This window comes from Macaca fascicularis, chromosome 4 (genome assembly GCF_037993035.2).
Source record: "Macaca fascicularis isolate 582-1 chromosome 4, T2T-MFA8v1.1".
Taxonomy (NCBI): Eukaryota; Metazoa; Chordata; class Mammalia; order Primates; family Cercopithecidae; genus Macaca; species Macaca fascicularis.
In genome coordinates, this window is record NC_088378.1 from 31,784,561 (window position 1) to 31,805,454 (window position 20,894).

The 20,894-nt window shown below is 35.6% G+C and overlaps 1 protein-coding gene across 10 annotated transcripts in view; it reads right to left on the reverse strand.

The window, feature by feature from the left end:
• The window catches only part of THEMIS (thymocyte selection associated), a 208,748-nt gene that overhangs the window by 111,924 nt on the left and 75,930 nt on the right, over window positions 1–20,894 (reverse strand). For 5 of the 10 annotated variants that reach the window (XM_005551773.5, XM_045391557.3, XM_005551769.5 and 2 more), the window contains one exon: window positions 8,573–9,621. In XM_005551773.5, coding sequence (XP_005551830.3) covers window positions 8,573–9,621 — 1,049 coding nt within the window. Of the gene's footprint in view, window positions 1–240; window positions 384–793; window positions 3,075–5,942; window positions 7,307–8,572; window positions 9,622–20,894 lie in introns of those variants that run through there. The other 5 variants (XM_074037017.1, XM_065543365.1, XM_065543366.1 and 2 more) reach the window with 3 other exon arrangements.

Consider the following 20,894-nt stretch of genomic DNA (forward strand, 5'->3'; position numbering starts at 1 on the left):
TATGAAAGGATTTTAAAAAGTAGGTAGTGTTCAACTGTGCCACATACTACCTAGTATTCATATAATATGAGGACTGAGGATTGACCATAAAATCTGGCAACCTGAGTATCATCGGTAACCATGACACACCTAATATACTCCTCAGCCTAAATTACCTTATCTGCAAAATAGAGATAATCACAGCATCCATCTCATGGAGGAATATGGAAGATTAAATAAGAGATTAATACATGTAAGTACCTGGTATAGTGCCAGTTCAGTAATGAGCAGCTGGTGTTTTTATTGCAGAAGATTGAGATCAGTCTGGATCACAGACCTTCAGATATTTTATTATTGAACACAGGATGTCTGACAACCTTGTGAGAATTTGGCTGGAGCAGAGTCTAGTATGAATGGAAAATACAGAAATGATTTTACCTCAGGAGAAAAGCCGAAACCAGAACCAATGAAGAGAACAATAGCTCGGATAGGGTAGTTCTCAGCCTTGGATAACAATTGAGAAAACACATCTTACATGACTTTGTGTTTTATCCTATTTCACAACTGATAATTGCACACTTTTAAGACATTAATTACATTTTTTAAAAGCATTTGATAACAACAACAAACTTTTATTAAGGACGAATGGTATGTAAAGTTTAGTGATCTGAATGAGCATAAAGTCACAAGTCAGAATAATATTTGTATCTTTTCAGCTATACTAAAATAACAAATATTTATTCGTTTTGTATATTGTGTGACTTCATAATTTTATAATCAGTCCTTTTCAATTTTGTGTGTGCCTTCATAAATAACAGTGGATTTATTATACATTTCTTGTGGTCTTTAATGTAAAATTTGATTCTTGTTTGGCTAATTTTGTAGTCAATCGCCTTCTGATTTTACAGAATTCCCTCTTATTTTGTTCTCATCAGATCTAAAATCATCTGTGTAATTGGCTCATGGTAAATATCTCAAAGGAGAGCATTGGAGATATTTTAGCCTCTTACAAAGAGGCTAAAAGCAACTTGTCCTATTAGAAGTGTATCCTAATTAAGTATTGCTTAGAAAGTTTCTAAGACATCATGATTATATTGAAGTTAGATTCTGGACAAAGTACATGAAAAAGTTTAGGGCTATAAAATGTTTGCTGAGAGTTCTTCCTCAAATAATGCATGCACAAATATTTTCTTTGTCTATGAATTTTTAGAGTATCTATGGGCCCTCTGGTCTCTTAAACTTAAAGTTCATTTTCACTTTCCACTCTCTTCTATTTCTAAGACAAATTTTTTTCTTATGTTTTTTTACTTTTCAAAATTTGGAAAAAAATACTGATTTCTGGAAGCCTATTTTTATGCATTCTTTCATAGCCATCTTGTGCTCATTTTCTGTCCTAATATTTATCGAGCAAAATTTGGTTTGGGAAGCAAACCTAAAATATATTTGTTGATGTAGGTCTGATATCAATGTAAACATCACCAAAGATTAAAAGTAATGGTTAGCTTGCAAGAAACTGGGGAATTGTAGCAAAACTTATTTGCTCAAATATATAGCTTATGTCTTATCAATTTATTTTTAGGCAAGGCTTTTATTCTAAAATAAATTCATAACTGACAAATATAGTAATGGAAAATTCAGATAAATCTGTTTCGAAACTGCATAGCCAACTGGAACTTATCTCCTCCACTTTTCTTCAACTGCTCTTTTGATTTTTTTTTAAAAGAAAAACTGAAGGTAATAAGCTCAAAGAAAGGAACATAAATATCTAGTGAGCCCACACTCAACTTAGTGATTACAGGCACTAAAATTTCTATAGAGATTATAGGAAGTTGGCAATTCAAATGCCCTCACTTAATACATACTATGTAATGAACTGATCATTTTTTCTGTTATTGCTACCATTTCAAAAAGGAATTTCCATGTAGTGGGCATTTAAGTAAGTGAAAACTATTCTAATTTTCTTAAAGGCCAGAAATCTAATGCAAAGTAATTTAGTCCAAATTTTGCTCAAGCCTTTTGCTAATCTATTGAGAAAATAAATAAATTTTATAAATTCAATGTTTTTTCCTGCTAAAAAAGTAATATTCAGTAACACTGAAAATATGACATCACATATTTGGTGGTATTTTTGTTCCTGATACTATAGGTAAGGAGTGGGGGAACAGTATTAACTAATATTTTTCATCATTGCCCCCCAGGTGAGAACATTTTGAGTTGTTAGAAAGTTCAGAGAGGGCAAAAATGTTAGTTTATTCAAATATTTCCCATTGGAAGTGTACTTCAATTATGCCATAATGAAAATCATGTTCTTTAGCCATAAATTATCCAGAGAAAATCAGTATTTTATTATTAGTCTGATGACTTGTTTATTGTTTCTTGAAATTTCCCTAAAATCAGGTGATATTTGCAAATATTTTAGTTTAACCAATTCTTTTTCATTTGAAACTCAATTATACCAATTCAGCTATCCAGATGGAAGTATCAACACACTACATGTCACGACCAGAGCAAAACTAAAATTCAGATCACTCCTCTCCCATTCCAGAAGCACAAAAAAAGCTTATAAATATTCTGCATATGCCATTGGGCACAGATTTGTACCTTCGAGGTTTCAGCTGTAACTCAAGTTTGGTTAACTTTCAACCCAGCACTTTACTCATCCTTTGCCCTCTTCTCCCGTCTTTTTCACTTCCTTAGTTGTCTGTTTATAGCCCATGCCATTTACTAGACAACAGACCTCAGGAAACTCAAAAATCATGATTTATTATCTGTACATGTCTCGCCTTAAGGAAAGCTCAAATAGCTACTAAAAAAATGCTAAAATTGGCTGGGTGCAGTGGCTCATGCCTGTAAGCCCAGCACTTTGGAAGGCCCAGGTGGGCAGATCACAAGGTCAGGAGTTCAAGACCTGCCTGGCCAAGATGGTGAAACCCCATCTCTACTAAAATTACAAAAATTACCTGGACATGGTGGCAGGTACCTGTAATCCCAGCTACTTCGGAGGCTGAGGCAGAGAATTGTTTACACCTGGGAGGCAGAGGTTGCAGTGAGCCAAGATCGCAGCATTGCACTCCAGCCTGGGCAACAGAGTGAGACTTAAAAAAAAAAAAAAAGCTAAAATTGTATCTCATCACAGTCAAAATTTGTCAATTTTTTAAAGGAAGTTCAAAAGTTTCCTGTATTTTTCCTATTTTCAGATTCAAAAACCCAATATTTAAATATGTCCATATTCCATCTTCATTGTGTTGGGTCTTTGAAAAACGTTATAACAGTAATTTTCCCTGTTCAGAGGGAAATCAGAATTACAGCTTCTATGTTACACGAAAAGGACCTACCATGAGTAGAAAGGTGGGAGTGTTCAGAAGCTCAGTGTCAGCTACAAATTCAAACACTCTTAATGTATTTATACTACATCAGGTTAACAAAAACAAAAACAAGTCACATCGTTTGTGACCAAACCCTGTTGATAACAAACAAGTGGGTATAATACTGCTCTCTAATGATCTAGATTTAGTCCAGTAACGTGGGTTTCTCTAACATATTTCAGCCACTGTAACTGTCACACCACATCAGAAGTGACAATTTAGCACCAGCAGCAGCTGCTGAAGTGTTCTCTCTGCACTCCCCAGGAACCATTGCTTTCCTTCTGCCTTTTTCAGGCCTCACTCTAATTCTAGTGCAGGATATTTTTCTGCTCATTTCACAGTACCTTGCCATTACTGCCTCCCTTGCTCTTTGTCTTAATGTCTCCTATGGGTGTTCTTGTCCGACAGAAATCTAGAAATTCAGGCAGCAAAGCGGACACTTGGGCATTAAATGGCCAAACAGAGTTAGTGAAATACAAGATTTCTGGTCCCAGCTGCAGTCTCTGAAGACTCGGACTCTCTCATCTTTCAACCAAAGGTTTGTTTTTCTGTCTGGTTATAGGCCCTTTCATCAGAATACAGAAGTTACATTTCTCCTATGTGGCACTCAGAAGTCATAGCTATATATATCCATGACAGGCAAAACCCCAGTGAGTATATGTTCTTCTAAACTATCTGAAACCACTTCTAACATAGAAACCAACCTTCAAGGAAGGAGAATCTACCTGACAACATTTCTATTTAGAACACAATTTCAGGTCCAGCTTCATTTATTTAGTCATTTTATAATGTTGTTTCCATCAGATTAAAAATTCAGATGCACAGATCCTAATGACATTATTTCCGCATTATGTCAAAAACCTAAAGGAAATGTTAAGGATTCCCCTGGCCTATTCCCACTCCTTTGTTTAGATCCCATACATTATTCTTATAAACAGTTAACTAGCACATTTAAAGAACAACTATATTATTATTTCACGTAAAACCTCATAGGTCTTGAAATAGGCTGTAATCCTGTTTGTAACCATCCCCCCACTCTTGTCCCTGCCCAAACTGAATTATAATTCTAAAGTTTCTACACCAATCTACTTTTTTTTTTCTTTTTAGGTATTGCTAAAGCTGGAGAACTGTTGCCAATCTTACTTTGGAAAATAATTCTATTTCTCCTAGTTTCTGTAAACTGTCCTCATGTATTCTTAATTTTCAAACATTTTAGATGAGCTTGTAGTGTTCATAACCAACAACAGATACCTGCTGTAGGTTAATTTGGCTAATGCAGAGTGAATTTTAGATTCTTTCTCTTAGACTGCCCATACATCTGTCTGTTACTTAACAATGCAAGAAATGATTTAGTAAAGTTAATGATCCATTGGGAAGGCAAAAGTAAATTCATATAATGAAGCATCTAGGACTCTTCTCTGTGCATGTAAAACAGCATTTTAATGAGCTAAATGAGTTTGAATATTTAAACTCTGAATAACCCTTACTATTTGTTATCCAAATTTAAAGCAATATTTCATATGTAATCCATAATATTAGAGGCTGGTTTTCAATGGCTGCTTTCTACCTATGAAGTATAAAAAATGTTCCTCAAAAACACACATGATAGAACAGGCTTAATGTAAATATCAGAAGAAACATAAAAGGAATATATGAAAGGATGACTTTGTGAGAATAAGAAATAGTACTAATATTACTATTTTTGGAGTAGATTATGGAGAAACTAAGAGAGCTTCTGTTTACATTCTATAAACAATGTACTAAACAGATTCCTGACTTCATGGTGAAAAATAATTGCTGAAAATAAGGAGGTCAGTAGGTCTAAATACAGGTAGATTATAGCATCCTCTGACATTTTAAAGTGATTTCAGAGAAAATATAATGTTTTATCTATCACATTAGAATTAAAGGAACTATTCATAAACAAAGAATTGTAGACTCTTCTCAACTGTCTGATAAATTCTCAACCAGAGCAGGGATTCCCTGACAACATCACTGACATGATTTTCTATCTTCTGCTATAAACATTTTTGGGAGAAGAAATGTGTTCCAACATATTCCACCAAATTTGTCCTTCCTTTAACTTTCACCCAGTGTTGAAGATGTTGTAATGGAATATAAGTCTGCACTCTGCCACAAAGCAACTATTTAAATGTATAAAATAACTAATATCATCTAGTATCAAGTCTTCCAATTTTAGATTATCACTCAATGTCTTCAACTATTCCTCAATGAAAATGGCTCCAGAACATCTTAACATCTTTAATGGCTCTTTACAAACTCCAGTTAATAGTCTCTAGAGTGAGACTCAGAATTGGAACACCAAGAATCCATGTGGGGTCTGACCAGTAAAAAACAGTTAGAAATTATTAAGTATCTGGAATCCTACATGTACGGGTTTAGTCAAAGATTGCATTCACTTCAGTTTAGTAGTCTAGGCGTAATGTTGTTCTGTGAGTTTCTCTCTTAATAAAACACTTAGATCATTTTCATCTAATGTCTGGTAAATAACAATTTTTTAAAATTTTAACCTTTTATTCTTCCTATGAGTGCTTTTTTTGTGATTTGGTATTTTTTCTTAATCCTTTCTTTCTGATGATAGTGGACATCTATTATTTGTATCTCCATGTTTTTACATCCTGTAATTCTATATTACTAGATACTAAAGGCAACCACACCTCATTCTCCTCCCAACTGCTATGGTTTAAATTGTTTTATTCCCTCCAATATTCACATGCTGAAAACTTAATCACCAACACAACATTGTTGGAAGGTGTGTCCTAATGAGATGTGTTTTTATTATGTGGGCAGAGCCCTCATTAAAGGATTAATGCTGTAAGAAAAGGGCTTGTGGAAAGGGTTCCCCCACTTTTGCTATGTGACAACACAACATTCCTTCTTTCCCATCAATGGAACAATAAGAAGCCATCTTGGAACCAGAGACAGAGCCAACTGGCATTTTGATCTTGGACTTTCCAGCCTCCAGAACTCTAAAACAATAAATGGCTGTTCTTTATGAATTACGGAGTCTGTGGTATTATGTTATAATAGCACAAACAGATACCCTCCAATCATGCCTCTAGTTGGAGTAAGTAATAAATTGGTTGAGTCAGGAGATGGCATTAATCCAACCAAGGCCCTTTCGGTTTTAAATTTTGAGCCAAAGAGATTATCTTCTTCTCTAGAGATGAAACAATGAGATGTGAGATGCAGGAACTCTTAGCAGTAGGCTGGGAAAAAAAAAACTGAGACAGTTAGCCTGGGAAAAGAAAGCCAATATGTAATGAAAAGTAAAAACAACTTAGGCCGTTTTCAAGATTCCGGTTCCAACTATTCCTGAAGCTTAGCTATACCCTTAGGTTGTCCATGGGTACATGAGCTAATAAATTCATTTAAAGAAAAAAAAAAACACAACAACAACAACAAAAAAACACTTTTCTAGCAAAACAAGTAGTGACTTGCATATACATTTTATTGTCTATGGTTTTTAATTATTCCTCTTTCTCAACTTGATGTCTTGTATTATCTATTGTTACTATAATAAATTATCATCAACTTAGTGGCTTAAATAATACAAATTTATTATTTTACAGTCCTATAGGTTAGTAACTGATGTGGGTCCCACTAGCTAAAACCAGTGTTGTCAACTGCACTCCTTCCTGGAGACTCTGGGAAAGAATCTGATTCCTTGTCTTCTCTGGCTTCTAGAGGCCATCTGTGTTCCTTAGTTCATTATTCCCTTCCTCCGTCTTCAAATTCAGTAATGTTGGATCTCTGACCATTCTTATGTAGTTACGTGTCCCTCTAACCCTGATCTTATTTGGAAAGGTTGTTGTAAGGACTCTCGTGATTAAATTGGACCCACCTGGATAATCCAGAATAATCTCCTCATCTCGATGTCCTTAATTTTAAGCACATATGCAAAGTCTCTTTTGCCACGCAAAGTAACATATTCATAGGTTCTGGGAATTTAGGTATATAAATATTTGAGTGAGGGGGGAATTATTCTGCCTGCCACTAAGAAACAAAGACGACATTTCATTTCTCATTTCATTTCTCATTATTCAGTTCAGTAATAAAAATATGTTAAATAGGAGAAGCCAAAGATACCTTTCAAAATAATAACAACACGTTAATCAACATTATTTGGAAACCATTGTATTATATATCAAATGACTCTTTCAAAATTGTTTTTCTGGGAAGAAAATTTCTGCTGGTTTTATCTTTTTCTAAAGATGCTTTTGGAGATCCTTACTGGATTTCCCCAGCTATTATCAGAATGCAATCTCTGAGATGTAGAAATAAAAGTATTTCCATATCCATATACTTGAAGCCTAAGGCTGCTATTATTTCTAAGCATAGAGAGTGAACACAGCATCTCTTTGTTTTACTAATTGCTTTGTTTCCCTAAGCTGCAAGTACAACATCTGCCAGACCAGAATGCACTCCTTCCACACACCAAAGAACCACGGCTGGATAAACAACCTACACATCATGGTGTAAGGGCAAGAGCTTTGCAGGCAGCCAGAAGGCAGTTTTCAAGAGGCAAAGACTTCAAGTGGAAATGAAGCTGAATCACCCTCCAAAATCTTTAGAGTGGTTATGGAGTTGTTGATTCTGTAATGATTTCATAGTGTCTGCAATTTTATTGATTTTGTTTTTCAATAGAACTGTTAAAGATTACGATTCTAAGATAAGCAGAATGTGGGCAGATGCTCACAATCTCACTCACTGTTCTGCCAAGATATTTTTACATCTTTCTGCACATAAAACAAAATGAAGACATGTGCTATAGATGCATGCTACCAGTAATCCCCCATCCCCATAAGAAGGGAGTTTACTCTATGTTAATATCCTGGATGAGGTATTAAATTTTACTTAGAAAAAAATTAACAGAACTTCTAAAATAAAAGGGGTTTGCTTCCAAGGCAGTTTATGAAATATTCTTAATTACCCAAACCCATTGAAAAGGCAATTTGGGTCATCATTTCCAAATGTCATCTCTGTTATTTCCACTTCAGTATTAAACTTCATGCCACATCAGAATATAAAATGCTGCAACAGCTTACGCACTGTTGATGTTCATTCATCTACTGCACATCAGAAAAGCTCATTGCAAATATGGCATGAAAGAAAGAAAAGTAAGCAAAACACACTCAGAAAACACTTGAAACAAACTGCCTCAAGGAACACACTCCAGAGGAAAGATTGCAAAACCATAGCCTTACCTTGGGAGACTTGGGCAGGTCCACCTTCCTTTCTTCTGCTAAGGTTTGCAGGGTTAACTTTGTTTCCTCTACTGAAGGGTGTTTGGGAGGGCGAGGTGGGGGGTGTGAGGCTGAGCTTTCATATCTCCGCATCATGTAATACTGCTCTTCAGTGATCTCTTCTACCAGAGTCCTGACTAGAAATGGTCCTGCATCCCTAGAGAAATTACTAACTAACTGAACAGTCATATTCAAGCGACCCACAGGAATTTCCCAGCACTCCGTGGGGTTGGCAAAGTCACTTATGAGTAGGTAAGAGTCTGTGATGTCTTCCTCCAACTGCAGTCCTGGTGTGGCAGCCAACACATCCTCTTCAATGGAAAGATCCCTGACAGACACCTTCACATTGAAGGGCAAGCGGAACTGTTTACAGAGCTCAGAAATCGGGTACTGTTTCTTATCATGAATCACCTCTACAAAACCTCCTTCCATGTACAAAGGGAGCAGTGCTGCCTCATAGGACTTTTTGAGGATTTTTTCACAGGCCAGAACATTCACTACTTTTTTTATTCCCTCACAGAGGACTTCAGTTGTCTCTGAGTGATGCACCAGAAACTGGTCCCCAACAGATACAGATGACAGCTTGTTATGAGGGGAATGAAAGGCTTTGGTGGCCACCACGTGAAGAGGCTCCTTTTCACTCTTAGCGATCTCTAGGTCATAGGCCGTTGGGAACTCCCTCGGTCGCCGCTTGAACTTGCCTTTATAGCTAGTGGGGATCAAGAAGTGTCTTTTAGGAAAATTGCTTCTAATTTCTGAAGCTAAGATTCTTGATGCCTGGTACTTTTTGTGGATCACAATTGTTTTCCCAGGCTGTAAAATGCTTTGGGGCAGGTGATTTCCTTGAGGTGCTTCTATGACTTCAGTTACTATGGGGAACTCTTTACTGGTCATTTCAAAAAGATCTTCTGTTGATAACAGCTGAAGAAACCAGTTAGCATCATAAGAATCAGTGATGTCTTTGACTTCGACATCTAGACTGGGGAGGATGCGGACTATATCCTTTCGAACTGAAAAGAAAACAAAATCACTATGGTATTTTGTACTTCAAAATGTTTGCTGCAAGATACTCTCCTGATGACATAAATAAACTTATTTTACAAAATAAAGAACTCAGATGATCATCATATATCATTTCTTATGTGTGATTTTCCTTTTTTCAAATTTTAAGATGAAAGAGATTGAATATAAAACCAACACTCATAAGCCCATACTCAGTTTAAGAAGTGGACATTAGCCAGTACCTTGGAGCTCTAGGGAGCTTCCTCAGAATCACATCCTCACTTCTACTGACGTACAATCACTCTCCTGATTCTCATGCTAAATATTCCTGTGTTTATATTTATACTTTTATCATTCATAACATACATGAATATAGCTATATGTGTGAATATGTATGTAAATGTGTTCATAAATTTTATACGAAGGTTTATAAATTATTAGGTCATTTTAAGTCACATTCTTGAGGGCCAGACTTTATATATCAAATTATCATAGAAGAAAGTTTTGACCCAAAACATACATTCTTTATACCAAATCTTATCCTGTGAGATGAAACAATATTGCAAAATCATGAGATACAAGCTACTTGAGATTAATATGTGAAAATAAATACCAAGATGCAGTATTTTTCCAATGTCAAAATTATTTCTTTCTCCACTGGTGTTATATTATACCTACCTAGCAAAGGAGTGGTGCAGAGTGGGTCACAATCAGAGGAGCCATTCAGGAGCCCTACGTATGCTGGTGGGTGCTCAGCAATGTATTAATTGCCTCATGCGTCACTGGGGTTAATGGATATCTGTATTTTTTCCAACTACCCACTGTCTCATGAGTCTTCCTTTGAGACTGCAGAGATGCTTAGAATATTGTCCTGCATTTATTTACCTGTTCCTCATACACTACCCAACATAGTATCATTATAAATGGTCCTGAATAAACTTACGTATTGGCCAGGAACTGTATCTCATTCCTATAATCCCAGCATTTTGGGAGGCTCAGGTGAGAGGACTGCTTCAGCCCAGGAGTTCAAGGCTAGCCTGGGCAATATAGTGAGACCTTGTTTCTGTACAAAAATTAGAAAAAAATTAGCTGAACCTGGTGGCATGTCCCAGCTACTCAGGAGACTGAGGTGGGAATATCACTTGACCCTGAGAAGCAAAGGTTGCAGTGAGTCATGATCACACCCACTGCATTTCAGCTTGGGTGACAGAGTGAGACCCTGTCTCAAAACATAAAAATAAAAAAAAAATAAAGTTATGTGTTAATATTAACAGGGTATTATAATAGTCTATATTTTCTTGATAACTTACTAACATAAATTTTACAGCATTTTCATGATATGGCATTGATTTTTAATATCTCCAGCCACCCTTCTGTCATTTTTTTCTTCCTTCCATGCTTTTGAAAATGAACAATTTGGAAGATTTGGAAGACAGAATATCCTCTTATAAAACATTACATATATATTACTTTTCATATTATTAACTGCATCAAAAAACCTGTGTGATTTATGTAATATTATTTATATACCCTGTGTAATTATAGAGTTTCTGAAGATGCAGCAATGAAAAAGTATTATCTTCTTGTAAAAAAACAAAAAATCAGTGGTTGCCTATAGGCTGAAGGTCTGCAAAATTGTAAAGATTTTTAATTTTTAGAAAAAAAAGGAGGGTTTAAAGAGCACTTCTTACATTAATAAGTTATTTTATAAAGTTTAGCACACACTAACTTTTGACATTATACCTACTGGCTTCTCTGAACCTCAAGGTAAGTTTAGAAACTAAAATTCTGGTTGTTTGACTCAAAATGAGCTAGGTTTAAGAATCCTAGAGCTAGCTCTAGATAGGCTCATGCTATTCCTCAAGTCTAGGGAACAGCTAGAGATTAGTAGAATAGATGCCATCAAGGACTTCCTGAGAACTCAGAACATCAGTTTCAATGCAAGCTAGATCCCAATCTTTCTTTGTACATGGTGGGTGCTGTGGGCTAGGAATAGCTTTAATGCATTGAAGGAAGGCATTGCTGCTGGAGAAAGTCTACGGGCCATGTTATCTAAACTCTTAATTTTTTTGTATTCAATTACTGACCTATCTTCAATACTTTTGTGCCTAAATCCACTGAAATAATGTTAGCCTATCTTATTTTACTTAAGTTCTCAGCAGCATTTGACAAAGTAGATTAGACTCCCTCCTCTTTGATACATTTTTCTCACTTATTTTCCTCTTATCTCACTTGTGATTCTTCTCAGTTTTGCTGGTTTCTTCTCCCTATACACCACCCACCCCTCACACACACCTTTTAGCGTGTCTTGGTTCTCTTTTTCCCTCTATCTACACTCACGCCTACTCTGATCTTAAATGGTCTCATGTCTTTAAATATCATCTTTATGCTGATGACTACCCAAAATATAGCTCTAGCCAAAACATCTTCCTGAATGCTGTATGTCTACTTCAGATCTCCACTCGGACATCTAATAGATGTCTCAAAATTAACATGCTTAAACTGAAATCTAATCTTCCCCCAAAACCTAAGCTACATGCTGTTTTCCCAAACTCAGCTATTGGAAACTGTTTTCTTTCAGTGCAGTCCATAAATCTCAGGGACATCCTTAGCTTTTCTCTTTTTTAACACCTGACATCTCTTACATCAGGACTATCCTGATCTGAGCCATATTATCTCTTGCCTGGCTTGTTGCAATGGCTTTCTAACCAGTATCCTTGCAGTCAAATCTCAATAGGGAAGCCAAATATTATTTTTAGATGCTAAATAAATTATGTCTGTCTTCTGTTTATAAGCCTACGGTGTCACTCCTTTCACTCAATATAAAAACCAAAGTCTTTACCTGGCCCCTGGCACCACCTGGGTCTCATCTGCTACTCCTTTGTCTCACTCTAACTCCCCACTGTCTCCCGGACCTCCTCATTGTCAGTCAGATCTTTGCACAGCCTGTTTCCTCTGCCTGTTACATTCTTCAGCCAGATATGTTCACAGCCAACTTCTCTTTTTCTTCAAGACTGCTTAAATATCATCTTGGCAGTGAGATCTACTCTAAATGCTCTATTTAAAATTGCAAGCTTCTCTTCCATTTGCCCTTTTCTGTTTCTCTATTTCATATCACCCTTCACCTTCTATCATTCCATATCACTTGCTTATTTATATTATGATCATTTTCTATTGTTTGTTTCCCTAAACTGAAACATATGCCTTCCCAGAGGCAGTAGTCTTTCATTGTTTTCTTCATCAATGTCTAGAATGTCTAGAATGGCTCCTGGCACATAGTAGATACTCAATAAATGAATTAATGAATAAAAAATAATTGCCAGAACAAAGTACATGAGTGAGTACTAAAGGAAGCAAATCAGTAAATAAATTCTATATAAAATTTCACTGTAGAAAAAAAGTTTTCAATGTTAAAATTCCTGCTACTATTCATAGCAGCTATTGTATATTTTATTTAAGACATGTCTCTTAAGGTTACAGTTTAACTTAATCAATGGCCTGTTCAATGCAGTAAATACTTGTTTTTAATGTCTTCAATACAATAGAGAGATTGAAGTATAAATAGATGAGCAAAGTAAAATACTTTCATCCAAGTTTTTTAATTAAAAAGATTAGGCAAAATCATGATGTATATGCCTAAAGAGAAGATTCAGTACAAGGAAATAGCACAAGCAGTGAAAATCAACAATTCTTCTTAGATTCACCAGAGAATTGAGGTCACAGGGCAAACCACAACCCCAAAAACTAGACAGGTAGGCGAATACAAACAGTCATAGCTCACTGGGGGCAAAAACCACTGCTGGAGCCAGCATCTGGAAGAATACAAGGGTAACTGGGGACCAACAGTAGAATCGTTTAAGAGATAAAACTCCCAGGGTAGGGGGAGCATGTTTAGGAGGACCTTCCACACTTTTCTGAGTCTTACTTTCAGGGGCCCATCCAGGTTCTCGGGATGAAGATGAAAAAAATTTCCTTGTGCTTCTGGCAGGGTGAGAGAAGAAGCAACCATTCTGAAATATATCCAGACCATTCTGTTCTCCTTTAAAAATGCCTGTCCTCAAGGAAAACTATTTTAGCACAGCCCAACCAACTTGTGCTTTACCAGATCCTAACTGTTATGGGGGAAGGGAATTACCCAACCAAACCACCTCTAATATTCTATGTAGGGAAAAAGGAATACCCAACTCCAACCTCCTCTGTACTTCCACATAAAGGAAGGGAAATACCCAACTCAAGCCTCCACTAGCCATTCTGTCTCTCCCAAAGCGTACAAAAAAGCTGAGAAACATTTGTGAAGGTCACAGCCTAGAGACACAGGCTCACTAATAACTGAAACCTAATCATAAAATTATAGAAATCCCCCCTCCATACCATAGGACCACATCAACAGTGCTACTGTATAATAACAGGAAACTACGACTCAAAGAAAGGCATTTAAGACTGTATCTAAGAAGGAGTCTCTAGAGACTAAAGTCAATAGGGCAGACAAAAGCAAGAGCACTACACGACAATGTAGTCTCTGACACCTACCATTATCGTAAACTATAAACACAGCCTAACTTCTAGATAGACAAACAGAAAATATCACATTAAAAGACAATTTATCAGTTTCTTTTAACTGAAACATCATGTCTGGCTTTCAAAAAAAAAAAAATCTGCAACATATATTATAAGGCAAAAAAGCACACTCTGAAGAGACAAATCAAGCATCAAAGCCAGATTCAGATATAGCACATATTTGGGAATTATCAGACCAGGAACTTAAAATTTAATAATAACCCTAAGGAGTATAATGGAAAAAGGGGACAACATGCAGGGAAAGACGGGTGATGTAAGCAGAGAAATGGAAACTCTAGGGGAAAACCGAAAGGCAATGATAGAAATTGAAAACACAAGGCCAGGCACGGTGGCTCACGCCTGTAATCCCAGGACTTTGGGAGGCTGAGGCAGGCGGATCACGAAGTCAGGAGATCGAGACCATCCTGACTAACATAGTGAAACCCTGTCTCTAACAAAAATACAAAAAATTAACCTGGCATGGAGGCATGTGCCTGTAGTTCCAGGTGCTACAAAGGCTGAGGCAGGAGAATCGCCTGAACCCGGGAGGCAGAGGTTGGAGTGATGTGAGATCATGCCACTGCACTCTAGCCTGGGTGGCACAGCGAGACTCTGTCGAAAGAAAGAAAGGAGAGAGAGAGAGAGAGAGAGAGAGAGAGAGAAATTAAAAACACAGAAACAGAAATAAAGTCTTTAGTGGGTTTCTAATTATACTGGACACTGCTGAGGAAAGAATCAATGGGCTTGAATATATGTCAATTAAAAACTTCCCAAACCAAAAAGAAAGAGAAATGAAAAAACAACAGAACATAATATAATACCCAAGAAATGTGAGACAACTGCAGAAGATGTAACATGTATGTCCTGGGTATACCAGAAGGAGGATACAGTGGTCATGAAACAGAAGAAATATTTGCAGTAACCAGACTGAGAATTTTCCAAAATTAATGCAGTTTCAAAACACTGAGCAGGATAAATGCAAAAAAAAAAAAAAAAAAACTACATTGAAGAGTATCATAATCAGACTTCATCAAATCAAAGACAAAGCAAAAACTTGAACCAGAGCGATAAAAACACCTTACCAACAGAGGAAAAAGGAAGAGATTTACAATGGGCTTTTCTTTGGAAACCATGTAAGCAAGAAGAGAAGAGAGGGACAAATTTAAAGAGTTGGAAAAAACCCACCAACCTAGAATTCTGTATCCAGTGAAATCATCCTTCAAAAGTAAAGGAGAAATAAAGACTTACTAATATGAGTAACAATTCAGGGGATTTGTCACCAGTTCACCTGCCTTGTAAGATGAAGAATTTTTAAATTCTTCAGGGAAAAGAAAAATGATAAAGGTCAGAAATTCAGATGTACACACAGAAAGGACGAGTGCTGGAGAAGAAATAATTGAAGGCAAAATAAAATGTTTTATTTTTCTTATTCTTAATTGATCTAACAGAAAGCAGTCTGTTAAAAATAATAATTGTAGCAATAGTTTGGATGATTATAGCTCATAGATAAGTGAAATGAATGACAGTACTGTTTTAAGAGACAAGAGGGAGGAATGATGAATACTTTCATATAAGGTAACTGCAGTACTCATGAAGTTATTTGTGTTATTTGAAAGTGACATATATTAGTTGTAAATATATATTACAAACTCTAGAGTAACAACTAAAAATGTGTTTTACAGTATAATTTATATGCTAAGAGAAAAGAGAAAGTGGAATCATATAAAAGCCTCAATTAAAACTACAGTAGGCAGGCAAAGAAGGGGAAAAATAGCACATTTAATTTGAGGATGAGGATAAAGACATTTTATGAAAGGCATGGCCACAACACGAGACTTTAAGAATGAAAAGAAATTACAGGCGAAGATAGAATAGGAGAGGGTATAATCCAGATGGCAAGGACACCATGATCAATGATAAGAAGGGAACTTGAGAATTGTTAGTAATTAACAAGATATCCAACATCTCAGGATTTTAAATTAGAGCACAGGGACTGGACAGGAGACTCACTGAAAGAAACACCATGAAAATGAATTGACACTTTGAATGCCAGGCTGAGGCATGTATAACTACTTCAGGAGGAAATCCAAAATATTTCAGATCAAGAAAGATGAAATTACAATTAGCAATTTGGCAGATTATCTGATAAATCAACGGGAGGGGAGACTGAAACCAGGGAGTCTACCTTTCTTTCTATACTAAGTGCCATGAAGCCCATAGACATACAATTTACTGGCAACTCAGTCAGCCTCATTACTTTTGCATGAACTTTGAATTTTTATATTATTCTCTCATGTCTGTTAAAACAAAATGAAACCTTGATTATATACTGTTCTGTTGATTTTTGCATATGTTTTAAGTTTTCCATAGTCAAAAGTTAAAATAAAAACTCATTATTTGCTTAAGGTTACCTAGAATTTGGCAATGACATCCTCAAGTTTTTAAACTGAAATAGGTTTCATTAATTTTTATGGCAAATATTATACCTACAAATCTCTCCTAGAGAAAGATAAAGACACCAACACTTCTAGTGTTGCTCTCTTATAAAACAAAAAGTTGCATGTTTTTACAGAAATATTATAAAATATAAGACAGGAAAAACAATTAGAATCTTTTACAGATTTATAAAATTTTAGATTACCATTGCTTATGTTGCAGTATATATAGCTCTAATCGTGTGTGTGTGTGTGTGTCTGTGTGCGTGTGTGTGAGAGAGAGAGAGAGAATTTTTTTAAAGAAGCATTTGTTATTTTGCAATTGGGAAAATGGAATTTTCTCCCCCCAAAAAGACCAAACAGTACAAGCTAAATTAGAAAATGTCATTTTCCAAAAAAGTTCTTTTTGACTCTAAAATGATAGATAAGAAGGCAACACCTGAGAGCATGAGAATGAGAAACATTCCTGGAGGTTTATATTACAAGTTTTTCTGTTCCAAACTAAACCGAAGTGAAAAAGTTTTGTACTTATCAAACTTTAGTTTAGACTTCCCAGAATTTCTTTCTGAGTGAACATGAATTATCCTTGCTGGGTATGTTTTCTTGCTATCCAAAGCAAGCTCCTGTGAAAAACAATTTCCATTCCATTTTTTTCTGAAAGGGTAACAGGTTACTTCTGTATGTTGCTGAGTAGTTTCACTAAGTTCTTTCCAGAAAAGTCCCTTCACAGGGTGAATGCTAATCATAATGTGGTGCTTTTCTATATTCCCCACTGTAACAACCCTCTTAACTAAGTTTGAATTTCGGGGATGCCACTAAAATTGCCTTTAAAGAGAAAATAAAGAGTTACCCTTAAACTTGGTTGGTGATGGGCAACATATGTTTCCTTGGATATTTAATATTCAATTCTAGAATACTCTTGGTCTCAACTCACGAAGTGAGAACCAAACCTTTGTGATTGGACCTAAATTAGTACAGAGATGGAAATCCGCTGAGACACTCTTATTCAAGACTTGAAGACAAGAGGATTGTTTCTACATATTTTTCTCCAAAGAAATTTTATAAATCCTAGTGCTACAGTTTCTCCCAACTTCTAGTTCCTCCTATATTATTATTTAATGATAATAATCTGTATATTTGTTAGACATTTTTACCGTCTAATCTTTGTCATTTACTTTCTGAGACTACAGTTGTTTTTCTCAAAAGTATGAACTTCATCTTCATCTCTCATCCACTCAATGAACTGTTTAGTTACATATTTGCATTGCATTCCAATCTTTATTATAGGGCAATTATTAGGTTTATTAATAATTTCTGAGCTCTGCCTTGTTCCAGACTTTTAAATTAAAATTTGCTTTACAGTTCATTCATTTGATCTCAATTTTCTTTATGGATATTCTGTGAATTAATTTTTTAAATTTATTTAACTTCATTTCAACTTAAGAGAAGCTATACTATGAATTTCTATTTTCTTAGCTGGTTCTCCTCTGGTTCATCTGTTGTCCATATTTCTAAACAAAGAGAGCCTTTTGAATGGTTCTGTAACTTTTGTATTAGAAAAAATTATAAACCTCACTGAGAAATTGAGAGTTATTTAAAATGAATACACTTGCATTTTATATGAGTTTATTCATAACACTACTTTGCCTTTTACATTTTAATTTAGTCCATAAAATCTAAGAAAAGCAAATAAACACTTTTTTAGATACTTTTAACATGTATTCCATTGATGTTTGTAATGGTTAGTTTTACATATCAACTTGATTAGGCTATATTACCTAGTTATTTAATCAAACACTAACCTAGGTGAGGCTGTGAAGGTATTTCGTACATGCAGCTGTCATCTACACTCAGTTGACTTTAAAGGATGTTACCCTCCATGATTCAGGTGGGCCCTGACTAATCAGTTGGAGGTCTTAAGAGCAAAAACTGAGATTTCCCAGAGAAAAGGAAATTCTGCCTCAAGACTGCAGCATTAACTCATGCCTGAGTTTTGAGCCTCTGCAGCTTGTCCTACAGGTTTAGATCTTATCAACTCCCATACTCGCATGAACCAATTCCTTAAAATAAATAACACTGTATATATTAATGTATAATTAGGTATATTTAGCACACATATATATTCTGTTTCTCTGGAAAATCCTAATAAGGCATTAATAGTTGGTAATGTAAAAATAAATATATACCTAATACAAAATAGGTACCTTTCTCTGCTTGCTGCATGATATTTCTATTAGCAATAAGACTGTACCCTAAAGGAACAAAATGAAATGGGAGCTGACTAGAGTATCCACTGGTTCTAAATATCACGTCATAGTATTTTCATGGACACATTATGAAAAGCATCACTAACAAAAATTGAACCTGTTATACAAATACAGATGATATAAACTTTGGTACCATGAAGTTCATATTTTCCTTAGCTATTGAACCCATAAATATGTCATCATAATAAATCAAATCTGGATATGGTTAGTGAGAAAACCCCTTGTTACCTAAAGAGGAGCTTTGTACTGTGAAACATAAATATACATGCATGAACAATGTGTTAGTCGCTTAATTCATTCTTTCATTCACTTGATTTACGGAATGCTTATGGAACATTTACTCTATCTCAAGCACTGAGAAAATACAAATACATACATAAGAAATGAATGGGATATTTTTATAAATTACTGAAAATTGCATTTTACTAAATATATTAAATTTATAAATTATACTTGTTATCATTTAGCAGGAGTAGCAACCAGTCGTTTGAGAGATTATAATAGATCCAGGCAAAACTCTGGGCTAGAACTAATTTAATTAGGTAGTGAGATTTATGGCTAAAATTATACCTTTTCAATCCTTTCTCCCATCAAATTTACCACAGGGGTAAAAAGTCAAAAAAGGAAGTTTTTTTTTTAAAAAGTTCAGTGAGTCTAAAAGATATCTGCAATCCTTAATCTAAATGAAGACAGAAATCAGAGGGAAGAATGATAAATGACTTGACAGAAAAGAAAAAGAAATGCCTATGCACCTGAGGAGGCAAAATCCAAAGAAAAGCGAACCATTGTTGTCCCATGAGACCTCCAAAGACAGAATTTGGAGACATAAGGCTCCTGGAAAGCAAAGTGAAGCCAGGGGCCTAAAAACACAGGGATTATTCAGATGTCTGAAAAACGGTTAAACCCAGGTCTCCACTCTACTTTAGGGAAGATAGGTGACCACTCCTTCCACCTCTCTCTCTGCAGTAAAAAGTATATACAGGATCTCAGAACCTCAGAAACCAGACATAGGTGAGCAGGAGGGAAGCGTGGGACTGAAAGTGAAGTAGTTAATTATAAATCTGTAAGTAGGAGTGGTGAGATTGTTAGCTCCGTCCCCACTTAGCTCCAAGTCTCATAATCCCCAGAAGACACCACGAAGATTCTTCTCAGGTGAAACTGAACTCAAAAAGGAAAGACTCACAAAACCTAAATTTGAGGACCGCTGCAGTGAAAAAGCTGGCATGATAATATCTAAAATTCATAAACATAGAGCTTATATAGAAACAGTGCCTTACTTGTACATTTTTGTTTCAACTGACCCCTGTAAATATGAACATACGACAAGAAATCACAAAGCATTTGATAAAAACATTTAACAAGAAATGATACACCAAAATTTAAAAAAAAAAAAAAAAAAAAAAAAAGCCCAAAAGGAGGGAGAGAAAATGCAGTGAACTATTGAAAACTTAAAAAAACTATCTAAAATATTTTTAGTAGAGATAGGGTTTCACCGTGTTAGCCAGGATAGTCTCGATTTCCCGACCTCGTGATCCGCCTGCCTCGGCCTCCCAAAGTGCTGGGATTATAGGCGTGAGTCACCGGGTGGCGGGCGTCTGTAGTCCCAGCTACTTGGGAGGCTGAGGCAGGAAAATGGCGTGAACCTGGGAGGCGGAGCTTGCAGTGAGCCCAGATCGCGCCACTGCACTCCAGCCTGAGCGACAGAGAGAGACTCCGTCCAAAAAAAAAAAAAAAAAAATTATCTAAAATATTCTCAGAGAGACAAAATGTTGTATTTTAAAAACAAGAACAGAGTAAAATATGTACAATGATGGAAGAAATAACTCTTGGAAATTAAAAATATAACTAAAATTAAAAATTCATTAAAACAGTTGGAAATGTAGTTAAGAAAATTTTCCCTGAAGATAAACAAAAGACAAAAAGATATAAAATAGAAAAAGAAAAAAGGCCCTAGAAGATCGGTATGGGAATTTCAGTATGAGATTTGAAATTAAAGACAGAGAGAAGAGAAAATATAATTGA